Source organism: Idiotropiscis lumnitzeri, chromosome 18 (genome assembly GCF_059441095.1).
Source record: "Idiotropiscis lumnitzeri isolate Australia: NSW breed Sydney's pygmy pipehorse chromosome 18, RoL_Ilum_1.0, whole genome shotgun sequence".
Taxonomy (NCBI): domain Eukaryota; kingdom Metazoa; phylum Chordata; class Actinopteri; order Syngnathiformes; family Syngnathidae; genus Idiotropiscis; species Idiotropiscis lumnitzeri.
The window spans coordinates 11,508,759-11,533,902 of NC_142408.1; the positions used below are offsets into that span (position 1 = coordinate 11,508,759).

The following is a 25,144-nucleotide window of genomic DNA, read 5'->3' on the forward strand; positions in this document are numbered from 1 at the left end:
AAAACTACTTAAATTCTATTAAGACAGAAGATGAAGAAAAATGAAAACTGCTTACTTCTAACACATCTTTTTTTCCCTGATGTTAAGGAGGACCTACTTCTTCGAAGGAGTCATCCCGCAGCGCTTTCTTTCTTAAATGGACTCTCACGTGACTTGAGTTTGCGTTGTTGCGCACTGCATTATCTGTTAACCGTTACCACTCGACATGCATTGCATCCTGGAAGGAGGATTCCCCTCGTCTGTGGTCCCTTCTCAAGGTTTGTCATTTTTTTCTTTGCTCTCCGGGGGGTTAAGATCTGGAGATAGCGTTGTGGTCTTTTGAAATCCTTTGAGACTATTTGATTGAATAAATTTGACTTGACTCAACTTTTTGGGTTTGTCTTCTTGAACAGTCGGTTGTACACAAACAGAATATTGTTTTTACAATCATTAATCATGGCGAATGAAGATGGACCTAGAAGGTAAAGTATCAAAGGCAAGAATGGACTATCCTAACTGACTGTGTCTTGAATTTTCATTGCAGAGCAGGTTGTCTCTGCGTCCTCCCGGAGAGGCTGCCGAGCAAGGCTGGATTGGTGATGGGAATAAACGTTTCTGACAGAGCCATTTTCTTAAATACAGATGTCATTCTGGTTTCGTGCTGATGTCAAAGAAGTCTCTCAATTTGCAACATGCGTGCCCCCCACTCTGGTGTGTTTACTCATTACATACGCATTACCAAGACCTAAAACACCTTTGTGCTGCGCAACACTTATGGTGGGTGTCAGTGTCACCTCTGTTTTTGAGAGCCAATTGTTGACCTCTGAATACAATAAACTCCCCCTCCTTTCCTGAGGATAATCTGATTACAATGAGTGGCACCCCAAATGATTTACTGCTATTTTACAAAGACCAAAAGACACTCTGATTTGATCCAACCCCACTCCTTACAGTTAAGTAAAGAGAACAAATGCAAAATCAAAAATAGACAACTTGTCAGGTTTCGCCTTGCGGCGATGAGGAGGTGGACCCAAGAAGCGAGGAAGCCGGGGTAGGTGAAACTTAAAGGGGATTTATTGAAGAGCTCAGCAGGGACAACAACGGGGCGTGGACAAAAAAACAACAAAGGCAACTAACCAAGACTGAACGGGCACAAGGACAAGGAACCAGAGAGCATGAACAGGGCCGGAAATAAACGCGGTCGTGGCAGTCCATGAAATGCGGCAACAAAGCGAGACACAGAGGCGAAAATGACCGACACTGCGTTGTCGGTCTGGGAGGTTTAAATAGTCTGAGTCATTAGGGGAGCAGATGGGAAGCAGGTGCTTGATGAGGGTAACGGGGAACAGGTGCGTGGCTGGTGATGACGAGTGCTGAGGGGAAACGCTAACACAGCTGACAAAACAATAACAGAAGCACATGGCAGGAAGGAGGGAAGAAAACAATAACAAAAACATTGACATGCCCGGCACGGGTCATGACACAACTGTCGCCATCTCACCTTTCATATTCTGTCATTTGATAAATGCTCCAGCGTAATACATATTTATGAAGCCGTTCAGTCAGTCTAGTGTCAATTTTAATATTGGAAACATCATATAAGTCAACTATAGCAGATGGTTGGTTGATTAACATAGCCCCATCTCGATTTTATGCTTTTTTAAAAATCATTTTTGTCGCAGCCAGTATAGTTAAACATACAAAACAATACAACTTTATTCACAGCCGAAAGTACAAAAAAACAAAAACAAAAAAACTCTGAGACTGGCAATAAGTAACTTGACGCAGCATCCAGTGAGGGGAAACTGACTTAAATGAGGGTTATAGTCGTACTGATCTCAGGAGCAGGTGCATCATGATCATTTGGAGTAACGGTATAAAAAGTATTTTAAAAAAAACATGATCACGTGACTGACACGCGATTTACGCTGCTATTCTCACAAAAAGGGGGTGAGATAGTGCCGGCGATAATGAGCGCCGTTAATGTGCATTTTCTAACTTGGTCTCAGAGTCTGTTTTACAACTCAATCATTTTATGACATAAGATAACCATGATGAGGTTAGGCTGCCCTCATAGTCACGAAAAGAGAAGAAAATAACGCGCCGGTTGTAAGCGCCGTTCATGCGCGTCTTAAAAGTTGGTTTGAGAGCGTGTTTACTATTATTTTGAAAGAATCCCACCACCACTTCCGGATTGAAAATGCTTTTCCCGCCCGAAGGTGCCCATGCCAGACAATGCCTTAGCTTTTATTTCGAAAGGTACCCTGCAATTTCCTGCCTGCCAGTACTCTTCAGGTCCCTCCGAGCATAGCCCATCGATTATAAGTACGTATTTGACATTTAAATGTTTGTTTATTATTTATTATTAGTTTTTGACTCAGTAGCGTCGTCTAGTGACATCACGGGAAGGCAGTTTATGCCACACAAATGACCGAAATACTGTCCCTCATTACTTCCATGACCGGGATTAGACATTGAGATTGGATAACTGACGTCTTGCAACGTTTTTTCTCTCGTTGCCGGATTCAACTAATTTTCATGCAAAAACACATTCAAGGCAGTGTGAACATAGAACGTTTGTAAAAAAATACTAATAAAATATATGATGGAGTTACTAGAGGGACGTGGTAATACAAAGCTATAGAAACATGACTTATTTTCATGTTTTTTCACTGTTTAACACATTTCCCAGATATCTACAGCATTTCGGTGACATTATGAGAGAGGTGTGGTAATACAAAACTATAAAAAGATGACATTGTCACGTTTTTCACTGTTTAACACAGTTTTCAGATATCAACAGCATATCTCTGACATGTGTTCACCAAAATACCCCAAGGGTCAAGAATTAAAGTATACTTTACAGACCTCATCTCTTCTCACTGAAATGATCACTCCTGGGGCAATGGCAAATCAGTTTTTTTGTTACTGTTGTTTCTTACTTATTCTTGTTATGAAGTGGGGGAGGGGGGCTGAAACCTAACAACAGCGTAGGGATGTGCATCTCTCCACAAAAGACGATTCAATACGATTTGAAAGTGGACCGATTTGATTGAGTTATATCCAGGCTATTAAAAAATGTAAATTTTCCATAACATGTCCCCATGTTTTCTGCCATCACCCAGGATGATTCACATGCCAGACAGACAATTAGACCAGTATCGCCCCCTCGTTCAGGTGACGTTCACTACTTTTGTGAGAGTGATGGCGCTTGTCCCATTTGCTGGTCTAATTGTCTCCCTCTTCATTGGCATCTTCTATGACTTTGAAGAGGTAAGTCCTAACCAGAGTGGCCACAGTGCTTATCCTCTCCCCAAAAAAATGGTAAAAGCTGAATTGTTGATTCAAATCATGATGTAAAAGATTTGTTTTTTATTTATTCCCGACTCTGAAATGTATGATGTACCCGTAACCTTTTGTTGTATATTTATGTTGAGTGGCTAGTAAGAATTAGCATGAGCAGGTGCAGGAGAGATTTACCTTATAATAATGGATGCCCACAAATGCTTTATATTCTTCCCAATCTTTGAAAAAAAAATGACAATATTCATTCATTTTATTCTTCTACATTTTTAATCTTCTTTAATTAGAATCAGAATTTATTGTCATTGTACCCGGTATGCAACGAGATTCAAGAGCTCTCCTCTCCAGTGCAATAGAACAATAATTTAATGAAATTTATGAATTTTCATTAATTAAAGATTAAATAAATAAATAGAAAATAAATATCAAATTGGATAAATAAAACACATTATGTTGCGGTTCTACAAGGTAAGGGTAGTTGTGTGCGTGAGTTCAGCATGAAGATGGCTCTCGGGAAGAAACTGTTTTTCAGTCTGTTACTCTTTGTCTTGATGCACCTGTGGCGCCTGTCAGGCAACAAGTCGAAGGGCTGTGAGCTAATTTATTTTCCTTTTTTTTCTTTCAAGTTAAATTAAAAGCTCAGTATTGAAGTTTTGAAATGAATGAAAAATTGTGTTTGTATATATATATATATATATATATATATATATATATATATATATGTATGTATGTATGGATGTATATGTGGGTGTGGGTGCGTATATATGTGTGCGTATATATGTGTGCGTATATATGTGTGCGTATATATGTGTGTGTGTATATATGTGTGCGTATATATGTGTGTGTAAATGTGTATATATGTGTGCGTATATATACATATATATACATATGTATATATGTATATATATATATACATATATATGTATGTATATATATGTATGGATGTATATGTGGGTGTGGGTGCGTATATATGTGTGCGTATATATGTGTGTGTGTATATATGTGTGCGTATATATGTGTGTGTATATGTGTATATATGTGTGCGTATATATGTGTGCGTATATATACATATATATACATATGTATATATGTATATATATATATACATATATATGTATGTATATATATGTATGTATATATATGTATATGTATATATATGTATATATATGTATATATATGTATATGTATATATATGTATATGTGTATATATATGTATATGTATATATATGTATATGTATATATATGTATATGTGTATATATGTATATATATATATATATGTATATATGTATATGTATATATGTGTATATATATATGTATATATATATATATATATATGTATGTATGTGTGTGTGTTCCCTGTAGCTAATTTTGTGCAATGCTACTTGCACAAAAACAGAATAAACTCAGAGAAAAAAAATGAAAAATCTACAGAACTTAATACAAATTACACGCAACCCCATCGCCCGAACTAACATAATAATCAACTTTAATCAGGATAATAGTGACGTTTTCTCCAATACAGTCGTGCATGAATCACTGAGTGACTCTATCTAAAATGTAATTTGAAGTAATCACAACCGAAACATCCCCCAACTGTTCATGACGTGCCCCTGCAGCTGAAATATGACAGAAATCTTCCTCCAGGGTGTAGGGTACACTTTCTCATATGCATGCAGTTTAACTTTTTGAAAATCCAAATGGAAAATATCACATTTGAAGTGATGACAAAAAAAAAAAATAGTTTATTGTTTATTCTGTCATTGTATAGTTGTACATTCCATAGCACCGGCAGAACTCACAACTAATAATTATTTAATATTTCTTCTAATTATTTATTTATTTATTTATTTAACTCCGGGCATGTTAATTTTACAAAATGTGATTTGAACAGCGTTCAGTTTCGGGGTTGATTGGTGCAGTGACGAGTAATTTGACAGATTGGCTTGCTCCTCCCACACCTGACACGCACTTGACAAATTTCCCTCTCGCCCGCGGTTGGAAAAATTAATTCTGTCACGCCATTGTACAATGTAAGTCTCGTGTTTGAGCTTGTAAAATGAGATTCAAATAATTATGCTCAGTGTAGTATTGTGTACAGTTAAATGTGTCTGAATTGTAGTTAAATGTGTGCTAGTGAGATAAGTGTAGTTAGCCAACAAGCAGACCGCATGGTGCGTTAGCTATATAGCATTGTAACAGTGAACTGTAGGGGAGTTTAAGGCAGCTAGTTAGCCCGTCAAAAAAAGCCTTACAATTTTACAATGAGGATGAGAAAATAACAAAATAACTACTGACTACTACTAAGATAACAGGCACTTATGTTTCACGTATTGACTTCGAGGCTTGAGCTCCTTTTCCGTCCACTTTACTCATTAATGGAGTGTCAAGAGATTTGTCCGAACATGCAGTCACAGTTTGTAGTGAAGTTTGAGTGACCATGATTTAGCATTCTGTTTGTATTAGGTTTTTCTTTCTTATCAAAATCATTTACACAAGTCTAAAATATCTTACAGATAAAAAAAATGCTGGTGCCGATGAAATAGAAACATCAACAGAAGTATGTGAAGTTTGATGAAGTGAAGGGATGCGTTCACTTTATGCAGTTTCATGAAAAAGGTGCAGTATGTCTATCCATTATTTTTCTGAACTGCTTAATGCTGTGATTATGCTAATAATCTATCTTGTACTTGGTTATGCAGTGTTTCATATTTATATTGAGTATCATTTCATGAATCTACACACTGAATAGTCATAGAACGTTGAAAATTCATTGGAGATCTGAGGGTATTGACACTCTAAAGCAAGTATCATTATCAAAATGTGCTTGGCTAAAATTGTTATATTTTGGAGGGGTTGGTGCCATGGCATGGAAAGACCATTCAATTAATGCTAAATACATTTAAGGCAGTGTGAACATTGAAAGATTGAAACAAATACTTATAAAATGTATGATGGAGTTATGAGAGGGGCGTCCTAATATAAAGCTACAAAAAGATGACATATTGTCACGTTTTTTCACCGTTTAACTCATTTCAAAGATCTCTACAGCATTTCTGTGACATGCTTTCACCAAAATACCCCAAGGGTCAAGAATTAAAGTATACTTTACAGACCTTATCTCTTCTCACTGAAATGATCACTGCTGGGGCAATGGCAAATCAGTTTTTTTCTTACTGTTGTTTCTTACTTGTTCTTGTTATGAAGTGGGGGAGGGGGGCTGAAAGAGCTCTCCTCTCCAGTGCAATAGAACAATAATTTTATGAAATTTATGAATTTGATTAATTAAAGATTAAATAAATAAATAGAAAATAAATATCAAATTGGATAAATAAGACACATTATGTTGCGGTTCTACAAGGTAAGGGTAGTTGTGTGCGTGAGTTCAGCATGAAGATGGCTCTCGGGAAGAAACGGTTTTTCAGTCTGTTACTCTTTGTCTTGATGCACCTGTGGCGCCTGTCAGGCAACAAGTCGAAGGGCTGTGAGCTAATTTATTTTCCTTTTTTTTCTTTCAAGTTATATTAAAAGCTCAGTATTGAAGTTTTGAAATGAATGAAAAATTGTGTTTGTTTATCCTGATTTTAATATCAATCAAAAATCCTGATTCTTTTTTTTCCATAATTGCCTAGCCCTGGTTGTGGTGTTGAGTTTTATTGAAGTTTAAGCAGTTGATTTGAGTGTGTGTCCCCCACCAGGCAAAGCACCTCCCATCCATCAGCGCCGCAACCAGCCGTGTGCCAGCACAAAATATATGGCAATTTTGCATCGGGCTCCACTCGATACCGCGCTTCGTGTTGGCAACCACCTACTTTTCGTTCTACCGTGGTCGCTTTGCCAGCAAGGGATGGGCACTGACCTTGAGCAGGACAGCCTTCGGATGCAACCTGGCTGAAATCTGCTGCCTGCTCCTGCTCACCTTTGTTACATCCACGGAGAACGCCAGTGAGTAAAAGGCCTTCTCACACTGCACTTGCTCAGTGAGGCTTTTCCCGCTGGTTTAGACGACAATTAGAACGACCTAAGGCAAGATGTATCTGTCATTGTGGCTTAAGAAAATCTTGGCTTTGCTCATTTTAAGAAGGAGGGAGAGACAAGCAGCACTTGTAGAGTTTAATTATGACGTTTACGGTAAAAATCATCAAAAGAGCAGTCGGAAACTGAGGCGTTTTCTAACGTCATCACGACACCAACTCTCGAATAGAATTTTTATTTATTTTTTTAAATTTGCGGGCTGTTGCCGTCGCTCTGTGACATGACGTGGCATTCTGTGGCCCCACCAGATCAGCATATACACCGTGAATATGTTAAGTGCCGTGTGAAAAGGCCCGAAATATATTAATCGGTTAACAAGATAATTGTTTTTTAAATCAGGCATTTTTTTGGGGAGTAATTCCGTTTTTCAAAGTGCATCCCTGCTGATATGCACTTCTTCCACTAACAACTTGCCAGAAAACAGAGAGCATGTAGTTTACAATTATCCAGTCGTTTCATCTTATTGACTTTTCCGACTAATCTAACGACGCTTTTTTTCCTCAAACGCAACTAGCATTCAAATCGAATCTCTGATAAGACAACATGCAGCAAATAGTGATCGATATTATATTCTGACGTTATGACGGCATTGAAATTACAGCGGGCAATTGGCTGTTTTTTTTAGCTGTTCGGTTTAAAAAAAATTGTGCAATGAGCAAAATCTATTTCATTTTTAAACAAAATCTTGAATATTTGGTACATTAAGACAGTGGTGAGCGGTCAAGGCCTTCTCGGCTGGCCTAACATAATCGTGATCATATTCCTCATAGTGAGGTCATATCCGAGTGTTGAATTTGTAGGTCAGAGTTTTTATCCAATCAGAATTCAGCCAGCTAGATTTCACAATCCCAGTAGCGCGCACTATTCGTCCGAGGCCTTCAAAGACAATCTTGCAGGCGTCTGTTCTGTGTCTCAAGGGGCCTTTTACAGTTGATAGACAGTTGCGAAAGCCAATCAAATCACGATTCGATGACAGTAAGGCCTTCTCGCAGGCCTCACGTTGAAGGCGATTAACGCGTCTGGTGATTGGATACTCACTCGTGAGGGGGCAGCGCTTTGCGGATTCAACACACCAGAAAGTCTTATCTGCCGACTGTTCGAAAATCTAAAATATATTCTCGCTTTTTTTCAACCTCGATGGCCGAAGGAGGGAAAAATGTGGATTTGATAGAGATGCACTTGCGAGGACATTTTCCAGACCGACCTTTCAAGAGAAGCTAGGTCGTCCAACACTCACTCAGTAGTGCGTCAGTGTCTTTCTGGATACTGTTTCTCCAGCCGTTGTTTCATCAACGATGGTGTTACGGGAGGTATTTATTCAAGTCGGATTAAGTCGGACTTCACTGAAGGCCTGCATGTAAAATGCACGGCCTGCCACTGCATTAAGGTTAAGTTTAATTGATTACATGAATAAAAATGCACAAATGAAAATATTTTCACATTCTTATTCCGTTTTCAGATGAGGTGGCTCGGGCATCTGTTTAGGATTCCTCCTGTACGCCTCCCTGGGGAGGTGTTCCGGGCATGTCCCACCGGCAGGAGGCCCAGAGGGCGACCCAGGACACGCTGGAGAGACTACGTCTCCCAGCTGGCCCGGGAACGCCTCGGCATCCCTCCGGCAGAGCTGGAAGGTGTGGCTGGGGAGCGGGAAGTCTGGGCTTCCCTGCTGAAGCTGCTGCCTCCGCGACCCGACCCCGGATAAGCGGAGGATAATGGATGGATGGATATTCTGTTTTCATTCATCTTAGTAAGTCACAGTGTCCCATCATTTGTGAGCAATTTTTAAACAGACCCACAGGCTACTCATATTGCACTTAGGGCTATCTAGTACGGGCTGGTACCATGTTTTTTTTTTAAATAATATAATAAACATTAATCAACATAGCAAAAAGACATCAGTTTAAGTATGGTTGAGTTATTAGCGCACTTATTCTCGCTCATTTTCTTCCCTCCCGAGTTCCGACTCTCTTCCCCTCTGTGTCCTCTGCTCACCCCTCCTCTCTTTGCTCTGCTGAGAAGGAGGAAAAAAAATAGCCAGTGGCCTCTGATCATGAACTTCTAAAAGGTTCCTATCATTATCAAAATGTGCTTGGCTAAAATTGTTATATTTTGGAGGGGTTGGTGACTTGGCATGGAAAGACCCTTCAATTAATGATGAATACATTTAAGGCAGTGTGAACATTGAAAAATTGAAACAAATACTTATAAAATGTATGATGGAGTTATGAGAGGGGCGTGCTAATATAAAGCTACAAAAAGATGACATATTGTCACGTTTTTTCACCGTTTAACACATTTCCAAGATCTCTACAGCATTTCTGTGACATGCTTTCACAAAAATACCCCAAGGGTCAAGAATTAAAGTATACTTTACAGACCTTATCTCTTCTCACTGAAATGATCACTGCTGGGGCAATGGCAAATCAGTTTTTTTCTTACTGTTGTTTCTTACTTGTTCTTGTTATGAAGTGGGGGAGGGGGGCTGAAACCTGACAACAGCGTAGGGATGTGCATCTCTCCACAAAAGACGATTCGGTACGATTTTCTGTAGGTGGGGTGCAAAACGATTTAAAGACGGTCAGATTTGATTGGGTTATATCCAGGCTATTAAAAAATGTCAAATTTCCATAACATGTCCCCATGTTTTCTGCCATCACCCAGGATGATTCACTTGCCAGACCAGTATCGCCCCCTCGTGCAAGTGACTTTCACTTAGTTTGTGAGAGTGATGGCGCTTGTGCCATTTACTGGCCTGATTGTCTGCCTCTTCATTGAGATCTTCTGCCACTTTGAAGAGGTAAGTCCTAACCAGAGTGGCCACAGTGCTTATCCTCTCCCAAAAAAAATGGTAAAAGCTGAATTGTTGATTCAAATCATGATGTAAAAGATTTGTTTTTTATTTATTCCCGACTCTGAAATGTTTGATGTACCCGTAACCTTTTGTTGTATATTTATGTTGAGTGGCTAGTAAGAATTAGCATGAGCAGGTGCAGGAGAGATTTACCTTATAATAATGGATGCCCACAAATGCTTTATATTCTTCAGAATCTTTGGAAAAAAATGACAATATTCATTCATTTTATTCTTCTACATTTTTAATCTTCTTTAATTAGAATCAGAATTTATTGTCATTGTACCCGGTATGCAACGAGATTCAAGAGCTCTCCTCTCCAGTGCAATAGAACAATAATTTAATGAAATTTATGAATTTTCATTAATTAAAGATTAAATAAATAAATAGAAAATACATATCAAATTGGATAAATAAAACACATTATGTTGCGGTTCTACAAGGTAAGGGTAGTTGTGTGCGTGAGTTCAGCATGAAGATGGCTCTCGGGAAGAAACTGTTTTTCAGTCTGTTACTCTTTGTCTTGATGCACCTGTGGCGCCTGTCAGGCAACAAGTCGAAGGGCTGTGAGCTAATTTATTTTCCTTTTTTTTCTTTCAAGTTATATTAAAAGCTCAGTATTGAAGTTTTGAAATGAATGAAAAATTGTGTTTGTTTATCCTGATTTTAATATCAATCAAAAATCCTGATTCTTTTTTTTTCCATAATCGCCTAGCCCTGGTTGTGGTGTTGAGTTTTATTGAAGTTTAAGCAGTTGATTTGAGTGTGTGTCCCCCACCAGGCGGAAAACCTCAACCTCCCATCCATCAGTGCCGCAACCAGCCGCGTGCCAGCACGTAACATCTGGCAATTTTGCATCGGGCTGCACTCTGTACCGCGCTTCATGGTGGCAGCCGCCTACTTTTCTTTTTACTGTGGTCGCTTTGCCAGCCAGAGACGGGAACTGGGCTTCAGCAGGTTTGCATTTGGATGCAACCTGGCTGAAATCTACAGCCTGCTGCTGCTCACCTTCGTCACGTCCACGGAGAACGCCAGTGAGTAAAAGGCCTTCTCACACTGCACTTGCTCAGTGTTGAGTTTTATTGAAGTTTAAGCAGTTGATTTGAGTGTGTGTCCCCCACCAGGCAAAGCACCTCCCATCCATCAGCGCCGCAACCAGCCGTGTGCCAGCACAAAATATATGGCAATTTTGCATCGGGCTCCACTCGATACCGCGCTTCGTGTTGGCAACCACCTACTTTTCGTTCTACCGTGGTCGCTTTGCCAGCAAGGGATGGGCACTGACCTTGAGCAGGACAGCCTTCGGATGCAACCTGGCTGAAATCTGCTGCCTGCTCCTGCTCACCTTTGTTACATCCACGGAGAACGCCAGTGAGTAAAAGGCCTTCTCACACTGCACTTGCTCAGTGAGGCTTTTCCCGCTGGTTTAGACGACAATTAGAACGACCTGAGGCAAGATGCATCTGTCATTGTGGCTTAAGAAAATCTTGGCTTTGCTCATTTTAAGAAGGAGGGAGTGACAAGCAGCACTTGTAGAGTTTAATTTTGACGTTTACGGTAAAAATCAGCAAAAGAGCAGTCGGAAACAGACGTTTCCTGACGTCATCACGACACCAACTCTCGAATAGAATTTTTATTTATTTTTTTAATTTGCGGGCTGCTGCCGTCGCTCTGTGACGTGACGTGGCATTCTGTGGCCCCACCACATCAGCATATACACCGTGAATATGTTAAGTGCCTTGTGAAAAGGCCCAAAATTGATTAATCGGTTAACAAGATAATTGTTTTTTAAATCAGGCATTTTTTTGGGGAGTAATTCCGTTTTTCAATGTGCATCCCTGCTGATATGCACTTCTTCCACTAACAACTTGCCAGCAAACAGAGAGCATGTAGTTTACAATTATCCAGTCGTTTCATCTTATTGACTTTTCCGACTTCTCTAACGACGCTTTTTTTCCTCAAACGCAACTAGCATTCAAATCGAATCTCTGATAAGACAACATGCAGCAAATAGTGATCGATATTATATTCTGATGTTATCACGGCATTGAAATTACAGCGGGCAATTGGCTGTTTTTTTTAGCTGTTTGGTTTAAAAAAAATTGTGCAATGAGCAAAATCTATTTTATTTATTCACAAAATCTTGAATATTTGGTACATTAAGAAAGTGGTGAGCGGTCAAGGCCTTCTCGGCTGGCCTAACATAATCGTGATCATATTCCTCATAGTGAGGTCATATCCGAGTGTTGAATTTGTAGGTCAGAGTTTTTATCCAATCAGAATTCAGCCAGCTAGATTTCACAATCCCAGTAGCGCGCACTATTCGTCCGAGGCCTTCAAAGACAATCTTGCAGGCGTCTGTTCTGTGTCTCAAGGGGCCTTTTACAGTTGATAGACAGTTGCGAAAGCCAATCAAATCACGATTCGATGACAGTAAGGCCTTCTCGCAGGCCTCACGTTGAAGGCGATGAACGCGTCTGGTGATTGGATACTCCCTCGTGAGGGGGCAGCGCTTTGCGGATTCAACACACCAGAAAGTCTTATCTGCCGACTGTTCGAAAATCTAAAATATATTCTCGCTTTTTTTCAACCTCGATGGCCGAAGGAGGGAAAAATGTGGATTTGATAGAGATGCACTTGCGAGGACATTTTCCAGACCGACCTTTCAAGAGAAGCTAGGTCGTCCAACACTCACTCAGTAGTGCGTCAGTGTCTTTCTGGATACTGTTTCTCCAGCCGTTGTTTCATCAATGATGGTGTTATGAGAGCTATTTATTCAAGTCGGATTAAGTCGGACTTCACTGAAGGCCTGCATGTAAAATGCACGGCCTGCCACTGCATTAAGGTTAAGTTTAATTGATTACATGAATAAAAATGCACAAATGAAAATATTTTCACATTCTTATTCTGTTTTCAGATGAGGTGGCTCGGGCATCTGTTTAGGATTCCTCCTGGACGCCTCCCTGGGGAGGTGTTCCGGGCATGTCCCACCGGCAGGAGGCCCAGAGGGCGACCCAGGACACGCTGGAGAGACTACGTCTCCCAGCTGGCCCGGGAACGCCTCGGCATCCCTCCGGCAGAGCTGGAAGGTGTGGCTGGGGAGCGGGAAGTCTGGGCTTCCCTGCTGAAGCTGCTGCCTCCGCGACCCGACCCCGGATAAGCGGAGGATAATGGATGGATGGATATTCTGTTTTCATTCATCTTAGTAAGTCACAGTGTCCCATCATTTGTGAGCAATTTTTAAACAGACCCACAGGCTACTCATATTGCACTTAGGGCTATCTAGTACGGGCTGGTACCATGTTTTTTTTTTAAATAATATAATAAACATTAATCAACATAGCAAAAAGACATCAGTTTAAGTATGGTTGAGTTATTAGCGGAGTTACTCTCTCATTTTCTTCCCTCCCGAGTTCCGACTCTCTTGCCCTCCGTGTCTTCTGCTCACCCCTCCTCTCTTTGCTCTGCTGAGAAGGAGGAAAAAAATAGCCAGTGGCCTCTGATCATGAACTTCTAAAAGTTGCTCATCAGCCTGTTTTGTTCCCTGCTTAAAAGTGCCCTAAAAAAAGATGAGATGGACCTTTATGGACAGGTTACACCGTTATTGAAAGTGACTTTTTAAAACCACGATAAATTGTCAAACAGGTAATCATTCCCATGCCTAGAACCAAATCATTTTCACATTTTCTGTGTAAGTATAGTGCCCCACCAATATTGTGTCTACGCATGTATAGCTCAACTTCCCATGCCTCACTGGCTACATTAAAATTCATTATCATGCCCATCCAGAATTTCTACATGGATTTACCCCCCCCCCCAAAAAAACCTTGGTAAGTGTATGAACTATGGATAATAGGCCTGCACGATATGCGGTGTGAACATCGCGATTGCGATGTGCGCATGCGCAATAATCACATCGTAGGACGTGCAAATGTTTCTTTTTTTTTTTTTTTTTTTTTTTTTTAGGAACACGGAAACATTTGGTTTGTTTCATAAAAGCAGCACTCTACACTATGCTCTCCATTGTTGAGACTGCACAGACCGTCTTGCTCACGCCCCCTGCTAATTAGTCAATATCGCAATGGATATATCGCAGCCTTCCCAAAAATCGCAATGTCATTTTTTCCCAATATCGTGCAGCCCAAACGGATAATATCTCATTTTTTCCTCTCTATAGGTGTTCACAGAGTTGGCTTCGTCTTGTTCGTTGTAACTTCAACAGCCTACATTTTGACGACATGGAGGCTGTGGTCTGTGATCACAAGTCACTCTGTGAACAAAGAGGTGAATTCAACTTCAGTTTACGGATTTTGATTTTCTCATTCAATGGAGTTAGGTTCATAAAGAGAAGCATTGCGTGTATTCAGTGATTTGGTAATGATCAAACACGTTTCCGTGACAGGAGCTGAATTCGTACTGGTACAAGAAGACCCTCGCTGTCTTTAACCTGTGCTGCAGCGTGGCTACTGGGGTTTCCTTCTTTTTGTATGGAGGTGAGCCTTCATGACGTGATCACTTTTAATGGCTCGGTCAAGTGCGTGGGTATTGTTGACTCATTCACAGTCCTGATTTGTTTGTCCTACAATGCAGTGAGAGATTAGATACTATATAGTAGAACCTACAAAGTGGAGCATAACTGTACAGTGAGGATGGTCTACTTCCATGTACAGTAGTTTTACTTTTGAAGCCAATTTTCACATGATTTAGTTTCTGTCACCCAATGAAGACTCATATTAAGATGATACTTATAATGACTAATGGAATGAGTTTATAAATTATTTGGGAGTTTACATTAGACTGTAGTTTGTTAAAACTTTAAATTCCAAAGCGGTTCGTGGATGGATGGCGAGTTTTAATTTGTTTTTAGAGCAGGTTTGTTCCTTTACATGTTTTAAAAATTCTTCATTTTAGTTGAGTTTTATTAGTTTTGGTTTTTAGTTTCAGTTCATTTTTATACATGACATATTTGTGGAGTGAAGGTCACAAACTGTTGTGTAATAAAGTGAAGTTAAATTGACAGTTCAATCTTCTTTGTTCTGAAGAGTCTTACAGTTATACCAAAATAAATACATTTAAATTAAACCCATAAAGCTCTTGCATGAAATTAATTGTCAAAGGCAAATACGCAGGTCATTTTTGCTGTAATTACAGTTCGCTGTAATGACGTAATCTCTAGTTTCAGTTATCTTTTTTTTTTTTTAAATAACTCATCTTTTTGTTTCTTAAAATAGAAGAGACGTTAACCAGTATTGAATATTACAGTATCCATCTAAAATAGTGACTTCCCAATCCCAAATCTGATTTTACCCATACGACTCATCTTAAAATGACTTGATCGACCCCAATTGACCATCACGTGATCGTCACAACTCTAAAAATAAAGTAACTATGGAACTGAAGTAAAGTAATTGTTGTTGTCAGTCGGTGTGTGTATGTGTGTGTGCGCACCTGATGTTCAATTAATTATATTGCTCATATTGTAAGTGTCATTTCAGGCTGAATAACTTGTGCCGTTTTTGAGTAATTCAACTTTGTAAATCCCACTGTACACTCATGTCTACATTTGCTAAATGTCCTTAAAAGCAGCACTTATGTCTTGTCTGTCATGGAATTGCATGAAAGGATATTGTAATAAGACAGAACTTGTTTGTAGATGTGATCCGGCAAATACAGCACATACAATCGCATCATTAGAGAGAATTTCGCAAAGTCTACAGCTTGGCCCGTGTTTTTTTTTTAAATGTCATTTCTCAATGATAAACATGGCAAAAAGCGGAAGTGTCCACTTACTGACGCTGCATCTTCTGCCTTCTGTTGTCCTCAGTCTACACATGCTTTGCCATATTCGAGTACCTGGTGGCCTTCTCCAACATGGCCTTCCACTATACGTCGATCCGGGATTTGGGTGACCAATTTGTGATGGTGGGTGAACTTCCTGAAGACAGAAAATGCTGAAAACCACATGACCCACTTTACACATGATGAAAGAGTTCTAAATCTATGACAATCAATGTTTGTCATTATATGATAGCATTAAACTTTAGTTGTTTAGGCCTGACAGTTTAGCACCTGAATTTGATGGAGTTGTCAAACACTGTGGGATACACTCTTTGGGAAAAGTTCCACTTGTGTGGGAAATAAGAAGGCAGGTTTTCCCCACGCCGCCGTCGCCCACCACCTCGCACTCGATGGTCTGCATGATCACACCAACCTGCAAAACACGCATTTATATACCAGATTCCTGCTCAGTCAGGTGTGCCACCGTGCACCAATTCCCATTTCTATTTTCTCTCAAGCTGCATTCAGGAATACTGACATTTTAGAATCTGATGAGTGTAGGGACTGAGCCCTTCCAGCACCCACCAGGTAAAGAAACACAAGTAATTGACACCCACACCTATGATTTTTTGGTGCCTATATTAACAATTTAAACTGGTAAAAGTAGGTTTACCATCCAGACTGATTGGATTCAATTAATTGTTCCGAGACTCGTTATGTGCCATCGTCCGGCTCCTGAGAAGAGATAAAAGACTTTGTGTCAGTATGCTACTGTACTTGTACTGTACGGCGGTTCCGGCGCCGCGCGAGTGGCTGCCTGTTTACAGCAGCGTGGCTCACTCTTGAGCCTTTTCGTGTGTTTTTTCCCTTTACCCTGTTTTATTTTATTTTTACCTCATCTCAGCAATGGACATCCAACTTGCGGTGGTTTTACTGCTGTTGGGGGTTGTTTTTTGCGCGATCGTGTCCGGAGACGAAACTCGGAGCTACGGCTCGATCGTGTACACAAGAGATCAGCTGTTAGCACTCCGTGCTAACCCCGCGTCGGCTCCCAGAGCGAGACCCGATATCCCCTCGAGCTGAGGAGGAAGAGACGGGGATGTCGTGCGGGGGCGAAACGCCAGGCAAGGAGGAGACAATACCACCCCGTCCTCCCGTCCGTTATTATGGGGAATGTTAGATCCATCCCCAATAAAATGGACGCGCTAACCAGGCACGAGAGGATTGTCCGGGAGGCTAGGTTGCTGGTGTTCACGGAGTCGTGGCTAACAGAGCTAACGCCGGACGCCGTCGTGGAATTGGACGGCTTCCAAATACTACGCGCGGACAGGACACTGGAGAGCGGTAAGAGGAAAGGGGGAGGGCTGGCTGTGTTTGTTAATGATAGATGGTGTAACCCTGGGCACATAACTGTTAAGGATCAACTTTGCAGTCGGGACATTGAGCTGATAGCTGTTAGCATGCGTCCGCTCTATTTACCGCGAGAGTTCAGTCATGTGATCGTGGTGGCGGCGTACGTGCCACCCTCTGCTAACGGTGAGACAGCCTGTGACGTACTGACTGCAGCTGTGAGCAGGCTACAAACACAGCACCCAAATGCCTTGTTCCTTATCTCTGGTGACTTCAATCATGCTTCTCCTTCCTCTTCTCTGCCTTCATTCACACAATATGTAACCTGCCACACCAGAGACAATAAAATATTGGACCTTTTCTATGCCAACACCAAGGAGGCGTACACGTCACTGCCCCTCCCCCCGCTGGGCAAAGCTGACCACAACTTGGTTGCTCTCCTGCCTGTGTACAAACCTCTCGTCCGCAGGCAGCCATCTGTGACACGCACAGTTCAGCGATGGTCCGGAGAAGGCGAGGAGGCCTTGAAGGACTGTTTCAACACAACTGTGTGGGAGGTATTCAGCGAAGCTCACGGTGAAGACATTAATGGTCTAACAGACAAAATTACAGACTACATTAACTTCTGCATGGAGAACACCATTCCCACCAGGACTGTAAGATGTTTCTCCAACAACAAACCCTGGATCACACCGGACATTAAAGCTCTCCTGAAGGAGAAAAAGAGGGCTTTTGCGTCAGGCGACAAGGACGAGCTGAAGAGAGTGCAGCGTCAGCTGAGAAGGAGGATCCGAGAGGGGAAAAAGTCCTACAGGATGCGGATGGAAGAACAACTGCAGTGGAACAATGCCAGGGATGTCTGGAGGGGCCTGAAGACCATCTCAGGCCACGGACAACCAGGTAAGACCCAGAAGGGGGGGGGGCTTCAGTGGGCAAATGAGTTGAACCTATTTTTCAATAGGTTTGATCAAATGCCTGACCCCGCTCAGGCTTCCCTGATGCAGCCCCCACCAACCCCTCCTGCCACTGCGAACAAGACTCTCTCTCCCCCGCTCTCGCCCCTCTCTCTCTCCACAGGCTCCAGTTCCCTGCCTCATCAGACGTCCACCACTTCCTCCTGCTCAGCCTTGTTCCTCACAACATCTCAGGTGAAGAACCAGCTGAGGAAGAGGAAGGCAGCAGGCCCAGATGGGATTAGCTCTCAGCTCCTCAAATCCTGCGCAGACCAGCTGTGTGGAATCGTCCAGCACATGTTCAACCTGAGCTGGGCAGAGTCCCCCAGCTGTGGAAAACATCCTGCCTGGTTCCGGTTCCAAAGACACCCCATCTGAAGGAGCTCAACAACTTCAGACCAGTGGCGCTGACATCTCATCTGATGAAGACCCTGGAGAGACTGGTCCTCGTCCATCTGCGCCCCCTGGTCAGCTCCTCAATGGACCCACTCCAGTTCGCATACCAGCCTGGCATCAGTGTGGATGATGCCATCATCTACCTGCTCCACACTTCATTCTCCCACCTGGAGAAGGCGGGGGGCACGGTGAGGATCATGTTCTTTGATTTCTCAAGTGCTTTCAACACCATCCAGCCCGCCTTATTGGGAGACAAGCTGGAGCAGGCAGGAGTGGCCCACCACCTCATCACATGGATCCACGACTACCTCACAAACCGGCCACAGTACGTGAGGACACAGGACTGTGTGTCTGACGTGCTCCTCTGCAGCACGGGAGCGCCGCAGGGAACTGTGCTGGCTCCCTTCCTGTTCAACCTCGACACCTCGGACTACAAATGCAATTCCACAACCTGTCACCTGCAGAAGTTCTCTGATGACTCTGCAATTGTCGACTTCATCACTGACGATGACGATCGGGAGTACAGAGGGGTTACGCAGGGGTTCGTGGACTGGTGTCAGCAGAACCGCCTCCAAATCAACGCTGGGAAATCCAAAGAGCTGGTGGTGGATTTCCGCAAGCGTCGGCACTCTCCACCTGCACCAGTGAATATCCAGGGAACAGACGTTGAGAGGGTCTCAACTTACAAGTACCTGGGTGTTCATCTGAACAATAAACTGGACTGGAGCGACAACACAGATGCTCTCTATAGGAAGGGTCAGAGCAGACTCTTCCTACTCAGGAGGCTGAGGTCCTTTGGCGTTCGGGGAACACTCCTCAGGAACTTCTATGACTCGGTGGTTTCATCAGTCATCTTCTATGGAGTGGTCTCCTGGGCAGGAGGCATCTCGGGCCGGGACAAAAAGAGACTGGACAAACTAGTGAGGAGGGCCAGCTCTGTCCTGGGCTGCTCCCTGGACTCTGTGGACTCAGTGGGGGGGCAGGAGGATGACGGCAAAACTGTCATCAATGCTGGACAATCCAGCCCACCCACTCAATGACACTCTGAGAACACTTCACAGCTCCTTCAGTAATAGACTTTTACACCCTCGCTGTACCAAAGAGAGATTTCGCCGCTCCTTCCTGCCGACTGCTGTCAGACTTTTTAACAAGAACATTGGGTCAGGCCTACAAACGGGCGGGCATTAGTGCAATTGTGCAGTCCTAGGATGCAATATAAACCGCTACTGCACTTTCAGCCAAGGGTGTACTTAAATATTGACCAATGATGCATTTTGTTTACATTACAGTATTCTTATTACTGTACTTCTATCTCTGCAGTATTTCTACCATTGCAGGACGTTCACTATTACAGTACTTTTATCATTGCAGTATTTCCTATCTTTGTGGTACTTCTACTATTACAGTACTTTTATCATTGCAGTACTTTTATCATTGCAGTATTTCCTATCATTGCAGTACTTTTACCATTACAGTACTTTTATCATTGCAGTACTTTTCTATCATTTCAGTACTCTTACCATTACAGTACTTTTATCATTGCAATATTTTTATCATTGCAGTATTTCCAATCATTCAGTAGTTTTTATCATTACAGTGTTTTCCCCCTCTGTATAATGGACAGACATTAGGGGTGTTTCCTTACACTAGATACGTTTATACTGTGTATATTTGCATGCCTTTTTATGAATGTCTGCTGCTAATGTTATACATTAACGGCTACATTACGCCGCTGACTCTGTGTGATCTATATCTTTGCTGCTGTAACACCTCAAATTTCCCCATTGTGGGACTAATAAAGGACATCTTATCTGATCTTACATCTTAAAATGCTAACGTCCTCAGCATTTGGCTCAAGGTTCCACTCTCACCTGGGGTCTTTTTTTCTATTTCAACTGTAAATTACACTTTCCACAAGACATTGTGCCAAAGTGCTTATACAATGATTGCGTTTGCATGCAAAATTCGGGTTAAGGTGGAGTCTCATGTGATACATTTGACTGTTATGACAAGTCAACTTGATTCAATGATATGCGGTCAGTTTGATTAGCATTGAATGATTCAGGGGATGATCACCCATTCGTGTGTAAACTCAATGCAGACCTGGACTATGAACTCAATTCAAGGCCAGTGTAGCATAAGAAATAGTATCAAGGTCCTCGTTGTTAGTTCTGCTCATAGTTGCCGTGCATAAAAAGTCATCCTATTATTCCAGTGGACGTGGGGCCAAAGATTGAAATACTAACTGTGAGAATGCGGCTCAGCCTCGAGTTCTGGGATGTGACCCCACCCTCATCTCAGTCTGGGTGGTGGTCTGCTAAGATCACTACTTTTACAAACGTCTATCTCTCCACTTGCACTTTGATTTGAATATAAACATTTTCTTATGTCATTATTGGACGTGATTTTTCATCACATCTCACCAAATCCCATAAACTGAACCTACACAAAACTCAGGCCCCTCAGCCGGTTGAGAGAAGAAATTGGAAGCTCCCTGTTAAAAAGGCCAGGTTCGTTCTTACTGTCGTAGCATCTTCTGTCGGTTTGCCTGTTAATGTAATTTAATTTTAGTTCGGCATGTTTCAACCGGGGCGGCACGGTGGCCGACTGGTTAACACGATGGCCTCACGATGCAGAGGTCGTGCGTTCGATTCCGTATATGTATATACATATACATATATATATATACATATACATATACATATATATATATCTATATATATACACACACACATTCAAGATAACCATTTTCTTGATTTAACTGCAAAAGATTTGGTGTGCCCAAAAAATAAGATAAAAACGTAATTGTATATGCTTTTTACCCGTTCACTATTAGCACTATAAAATTACGTTTGGGTCATAAATTTAAAGTTCATACTAAATCAATTAAAATGAGGTCATTTGAGGGATATGCAGCCCCCCCGTGACCCTTGTGAGGAGAAGCGGTACAGATAATGGATGGTTGGATGAGGCCATTTGATGAGTCACATGTCCGTTGAAACAGTTTGCTTGATCTTTTTCTGCCACCCAATGATGAGATGGAAATACTGCATGTTGAAATTGCTCTGCTGCTCCTTGGTCTACAATAACATCCAATACTACCACCTTATGGTGAAAGGTTTGTCATGCAACATGGTTGGGGCAATCTACTAAAATATTATAATCCTACTCGCTTTAAAATTAGTGCTGTTAAGTGACTAGAATTTTAATGTAATCAATTGCAAAAAATCCGTAATTAATTGCAACTAATCACATTTTTCAACTACAATTTTTGGTTAAGGTTGTAGCAGGTGTTCACTTGAATAATCTTGTAATTAATGTAAAAATCACCAAATATTAAGTGTATTTTAAATCAAAGACTTTTCTAATAGTTATACAGTTCTAATAGTTTTAGTTGTGCCCACATTGCACCACACTCCAGCAGTGTTGGTTTGCAAGGCCCAGTGGTAACTTAGGCAGGCTGTTTTGTTCTGAGATGATGTGCTTAAGATGTACAGCTAATATGCTTCAGTGTTTGAATTTGGCTTTGCAAGATATGCAAATTATTTTAAATAAAACTGAGTTCAGAAAAAAATGTTCACGAGTAAATGCTTTCATTTTGACAGCCTTATTTGAAATTAGATGAAAATTCACCAAACACGCCATCTCTAATAAAAATTACCTCCTTTTTAAAAAAAATATTGTTTTTAATGTTGCAGGTCAGATCATTTTTATAGCATTTATACTAGTAAAGATCACATGGGTCACATGTATTTATTTCCAATCCATCCATCCGTCTTCTGTACCGCTTCTCCTCACTAGTGTCACGGGGGGTGCTGGAGCCTATCCCAGCTATCTTCGGGCAGTAGGCGGGGGACACTCTGAACTGGTTGCCAGCCAATTGCAGGGCACACAGAGAAGAACAACCATCTGCACTCACACTCATACCTAGGGGCAATTTAGAGTGTTCATTTGGCCTTCCATGCATGTTTTTGGAATGTGGGAGGAAACCGGAGTAACCGGAGGAAACCCACGCAAGCACGGGGAGAACATGCAAACTCCACACAGGATGGCCGGAGCCGGATCGAACCCACGCCCGATGCTGTCTCTCACTGTGAGGCCATCGTGCTAACCAGTCGGCCACTGTGCCGCATCTATCTATCTATCTATCTATCTATCTATCTATCTATCTATCTATCTATCTATCTATCTATCTATCTATCTATCTATCTATCTATCTATCTATCTATCTATCTATCTATCTATCTATCTATCTATCTATCTATCTATCTATCTATCTATCTATCTATCTATCTATCTATCTATCTATCTCTCTCTCTCTCTCTCTCTCTCTCTCTCTCTCTCTCTCTCTCTCTCTCTCTCTCTCTCTCTCTCTCTCTCTCTCTCTCTCTCTCTTCTCTCTCTCTCTCTCTCTCTCTCTCTCTCTCTTCTCTCTCTCTCTCTCTCTCTCTCTCTCTCTCTCTCGTCTCTCTCTCTCTCTCTCTCTCTCTCTCTCTCTCACTCTCTCTCTTCTCTCTCTCTCTCTCCTCATCTCTCTCTCCTCTCTCTCTCTCTCTCTCTCTCTCCTCTCTCTCTCTCTCTCTCTCTCTCTCTCTCTCTCTCTCTCTCTCTCTCTCTCTCTCTCTCTCTCTCTCTCTCTCTCTCTCTCTCTCTCTATATATATATATATATATATATATATATATATATATATATATATATATATATATATATATATGTCATTGTCATTATCTACACCGCTTATCCTGTACAGGGTCGCAGGAGGGTGCTGGAGCCTATCCCAGCTGACTACGGGCGAAAGGCACACTACACCCTGAACTGGTCGCCAGCCAGTCACAGGGCAGACATAGACACCGTCACTGAGTGGGAACTGAACCCAAGCTGCCCGCACACAACTCGGGCAAGTGTTCCACTACACCACATATATATATTGTACTAGAGATTAGAAGGGGATGCACCAGTTAAATACAAACACAATTTCACAATTTATTCGATTTCTGAATAAAGAGAGTCTGTGAGTGAGTGAGAGCGAAATTGAGTTAGTATGTATAATGTGTGGCTAATGCTATTGTTAGCTAGGCTCAAGGAAAAGTAGACTACAACTGAACACTGTAAACAAGTAGAACTTAACAGATATGCTAATTTCCCCCAGCATTGTTAGCAGAGTGGGTTTAACCCTAATTCAACCAGCGACCATCATTTTTCTGTCATAGTTGTCAGATGTTAAAGACGCAAGTATATTCTCAAATGCCGACCGGTTGTGGCATTTGAATGTGTGTTTAGTGGGTGGGTATTTGAATATAGATTTTCCAACCTGCCTCACTACCATTCCAATTTCAGATCCGTTCATTTCTGTAGGCCTTTGCCTTTCAAAGTTACAAACAGCACGAATGCTGAACTTAAACTATGTCACAGACTTATATTGACATTTATGCATGAAACAGTAGAATGAAATGGCAGGATTTTCATGGCATGGGAACTTTAAAGACTTGCAGAGGTATCCTTACGACAGAGCAGCAGGCCAGTTTAAGTTTGGACAAACCAGTAAACCATAAAGTCTGAACTGAACGTCAGCATGACCGCAGAGATGGTGGTGATCTCCAGGGGACAAAGACAGCTGCAGCTGTCTTCACTATCCACAAGTCACCGATTCAGAGAGTTCTTTGCCAGGAGGTGCCATATTGAACTTCAGTCAGCGTTATGAGAGAATGAGAAGAAATACCAAGGGAACATCCTTGATGATCACCTGTGGTTCTCCTCCAACACAGAGGTGATCCTGGGGAAGTGCCAACGGAAGCTGAACTCCTTCTCCCACCAATGAGATCTACTCACATTCTTTCGGGAATTCATCTTGTTGCTCTCAATGACCTGCTATAGTACCAATCCATCAACATGGAAAAGACGAGGTGTCTTTCACTGAATCCAAAATATGCTTTCATGTAAGTATTTCTGTGCAAAGCAACAAAGAACAGACCGCGTAAATATGAAGTCAACAAATGTATGCTCTTATTTTCGAATAGTGCTCAATGGATGACTTTTAATTGTACATAACTGATAATGGTTCTTTATTGTCCCCCTTCCTAATTTCCTTCATTCTGAGTGTATGTGTGTGTGTGTCTGTGCGCGTGTGAGTGTGTGTGAGCTGATGGGTGGGTGCGCACAAAACAGAACGGAAGCAATTTCGAAATGAAATTAACACCAGTGTCTAATACTCTATTGCTCCCGACACTGCAAATTGGATTCATTCACTCCACCGACTATGGGTATCAGTAAATTACAGGACACAAAGCCTCTTTGCAGCTTGTCAGAAACACACACCCAAGCAAGAGATAATGTCTCAACTTTCCTAAGCGTACTAGTAACACTCATTCTGAGAATAAAAACAATTATGAAAACAAAGACTGTCTTATAAGAATGTCTTAAAATTGGCAATTGAGAAAATGCTGCTGACCATGCTGAACTGTGCACATGTTTACATTTGAAGTGTCTACATACAAGATT

General features: G+C 41.6%; 3 protein-coding genes across 3 annotated transcripts in view; 2 read left to right on the forward strand and 1 right to left on the reverse strand.

Moving 5' to 3' along the window:
- Positions 1-205: 205 nt before the first annotated feature.
- Positions 206-7,233, forward strand: LOC148319523 (acyltransferase PGAP2-like). Its single transcript, XM_088282087.1, has 4 exons — positions 206-257; positions 524-575; positions 3,105-3,252; positions 6,979-7,233. Exons 1-4 carry the CDS (start codon positions 206-208, stop codon positions 7,231-7,233), a joined length of 507 nt encoding a protein of 168 aa, XP_088138213.1.
- Positions 7,234-10,043: 2,810 nt separating this feature from the next.
- LOC148319524 (acyltransferase PGAP2-like) lies at positions 10,044-16,121 on the forward strand. Its single transcript, XM_088282088.1, has 6 exons — positions 10,044-10,112; positions 10,948-11,196; positions 11,291-11,537; positions 14,344-14,450; positions 14,569-14,659; positions 15,991-16,121. Exons 1-6 carry the CDS (start codon positions 10,044-10,046, stop codon positions 16,119-16,121), a joined length of 894 nt encoding a protein of 297 aa, XP_088138214.1.
- Positions 16,122-16,206: 85 nt separating this feature from the next.
- Positions 16,207-25,144, reverse strand: part of LOC148319525 (uncharacterized) — a 37,128-nt gene continuing 28,190 nt past the window's right edge. Inside the window, exon 3 of the mRNA XM_088282089.1 lies at positions 16,207-16,377. Coding sequence (XP_088138215.1) covers positions 16,207-16,377 — 171 coding nt within the window. The remainder of the gene's footprint in view (positions 16,378-25,144) is intronic.

Coding starts and splice junctions, on each gene's coding strand:
- LOC148319523 (XM_088282087.1), top strand. CDS start 206: ATGCATTGCATCCTGGAAGGAGGATTCCCCTCGTCTGTGGTCCCTTCT. Junction 576..3,104: donor TGCCGAGCAAGGCTGGATTG/GTGATGGGAATA, acceptor GCCATCACCCAG/GATGATTCACATGCCAGACA. Junction 3,253..6,978: donor TCTTCTATGACTTTGAAGAG/GTAAGTCCTAAC, acceptor GTCCCCCACCAG/GCAAAGCACCTCCCATCCAT.
- LOC148319524 (XM_088282088.1), top strand. CDS start 10,044: ATGGCGCTTGTGCCATTTACTGGCCTGATTGTCTGCCTCTTCATTGAG. Junction 11,538..14,343: donor TACATCCACGGAGAACGCCA/GTGAGTAAAAGG, acceptor TCCTCTCTATAG/GTGTTCACAGAGTTGGCTTC. Junction 14,451..14,568: donor GTCACTCTGTGAACAAAGAG/GTGAATTCAACT, acceptor TTTCCGTGACAG/GAGCTGAATTCGTACTGGTA.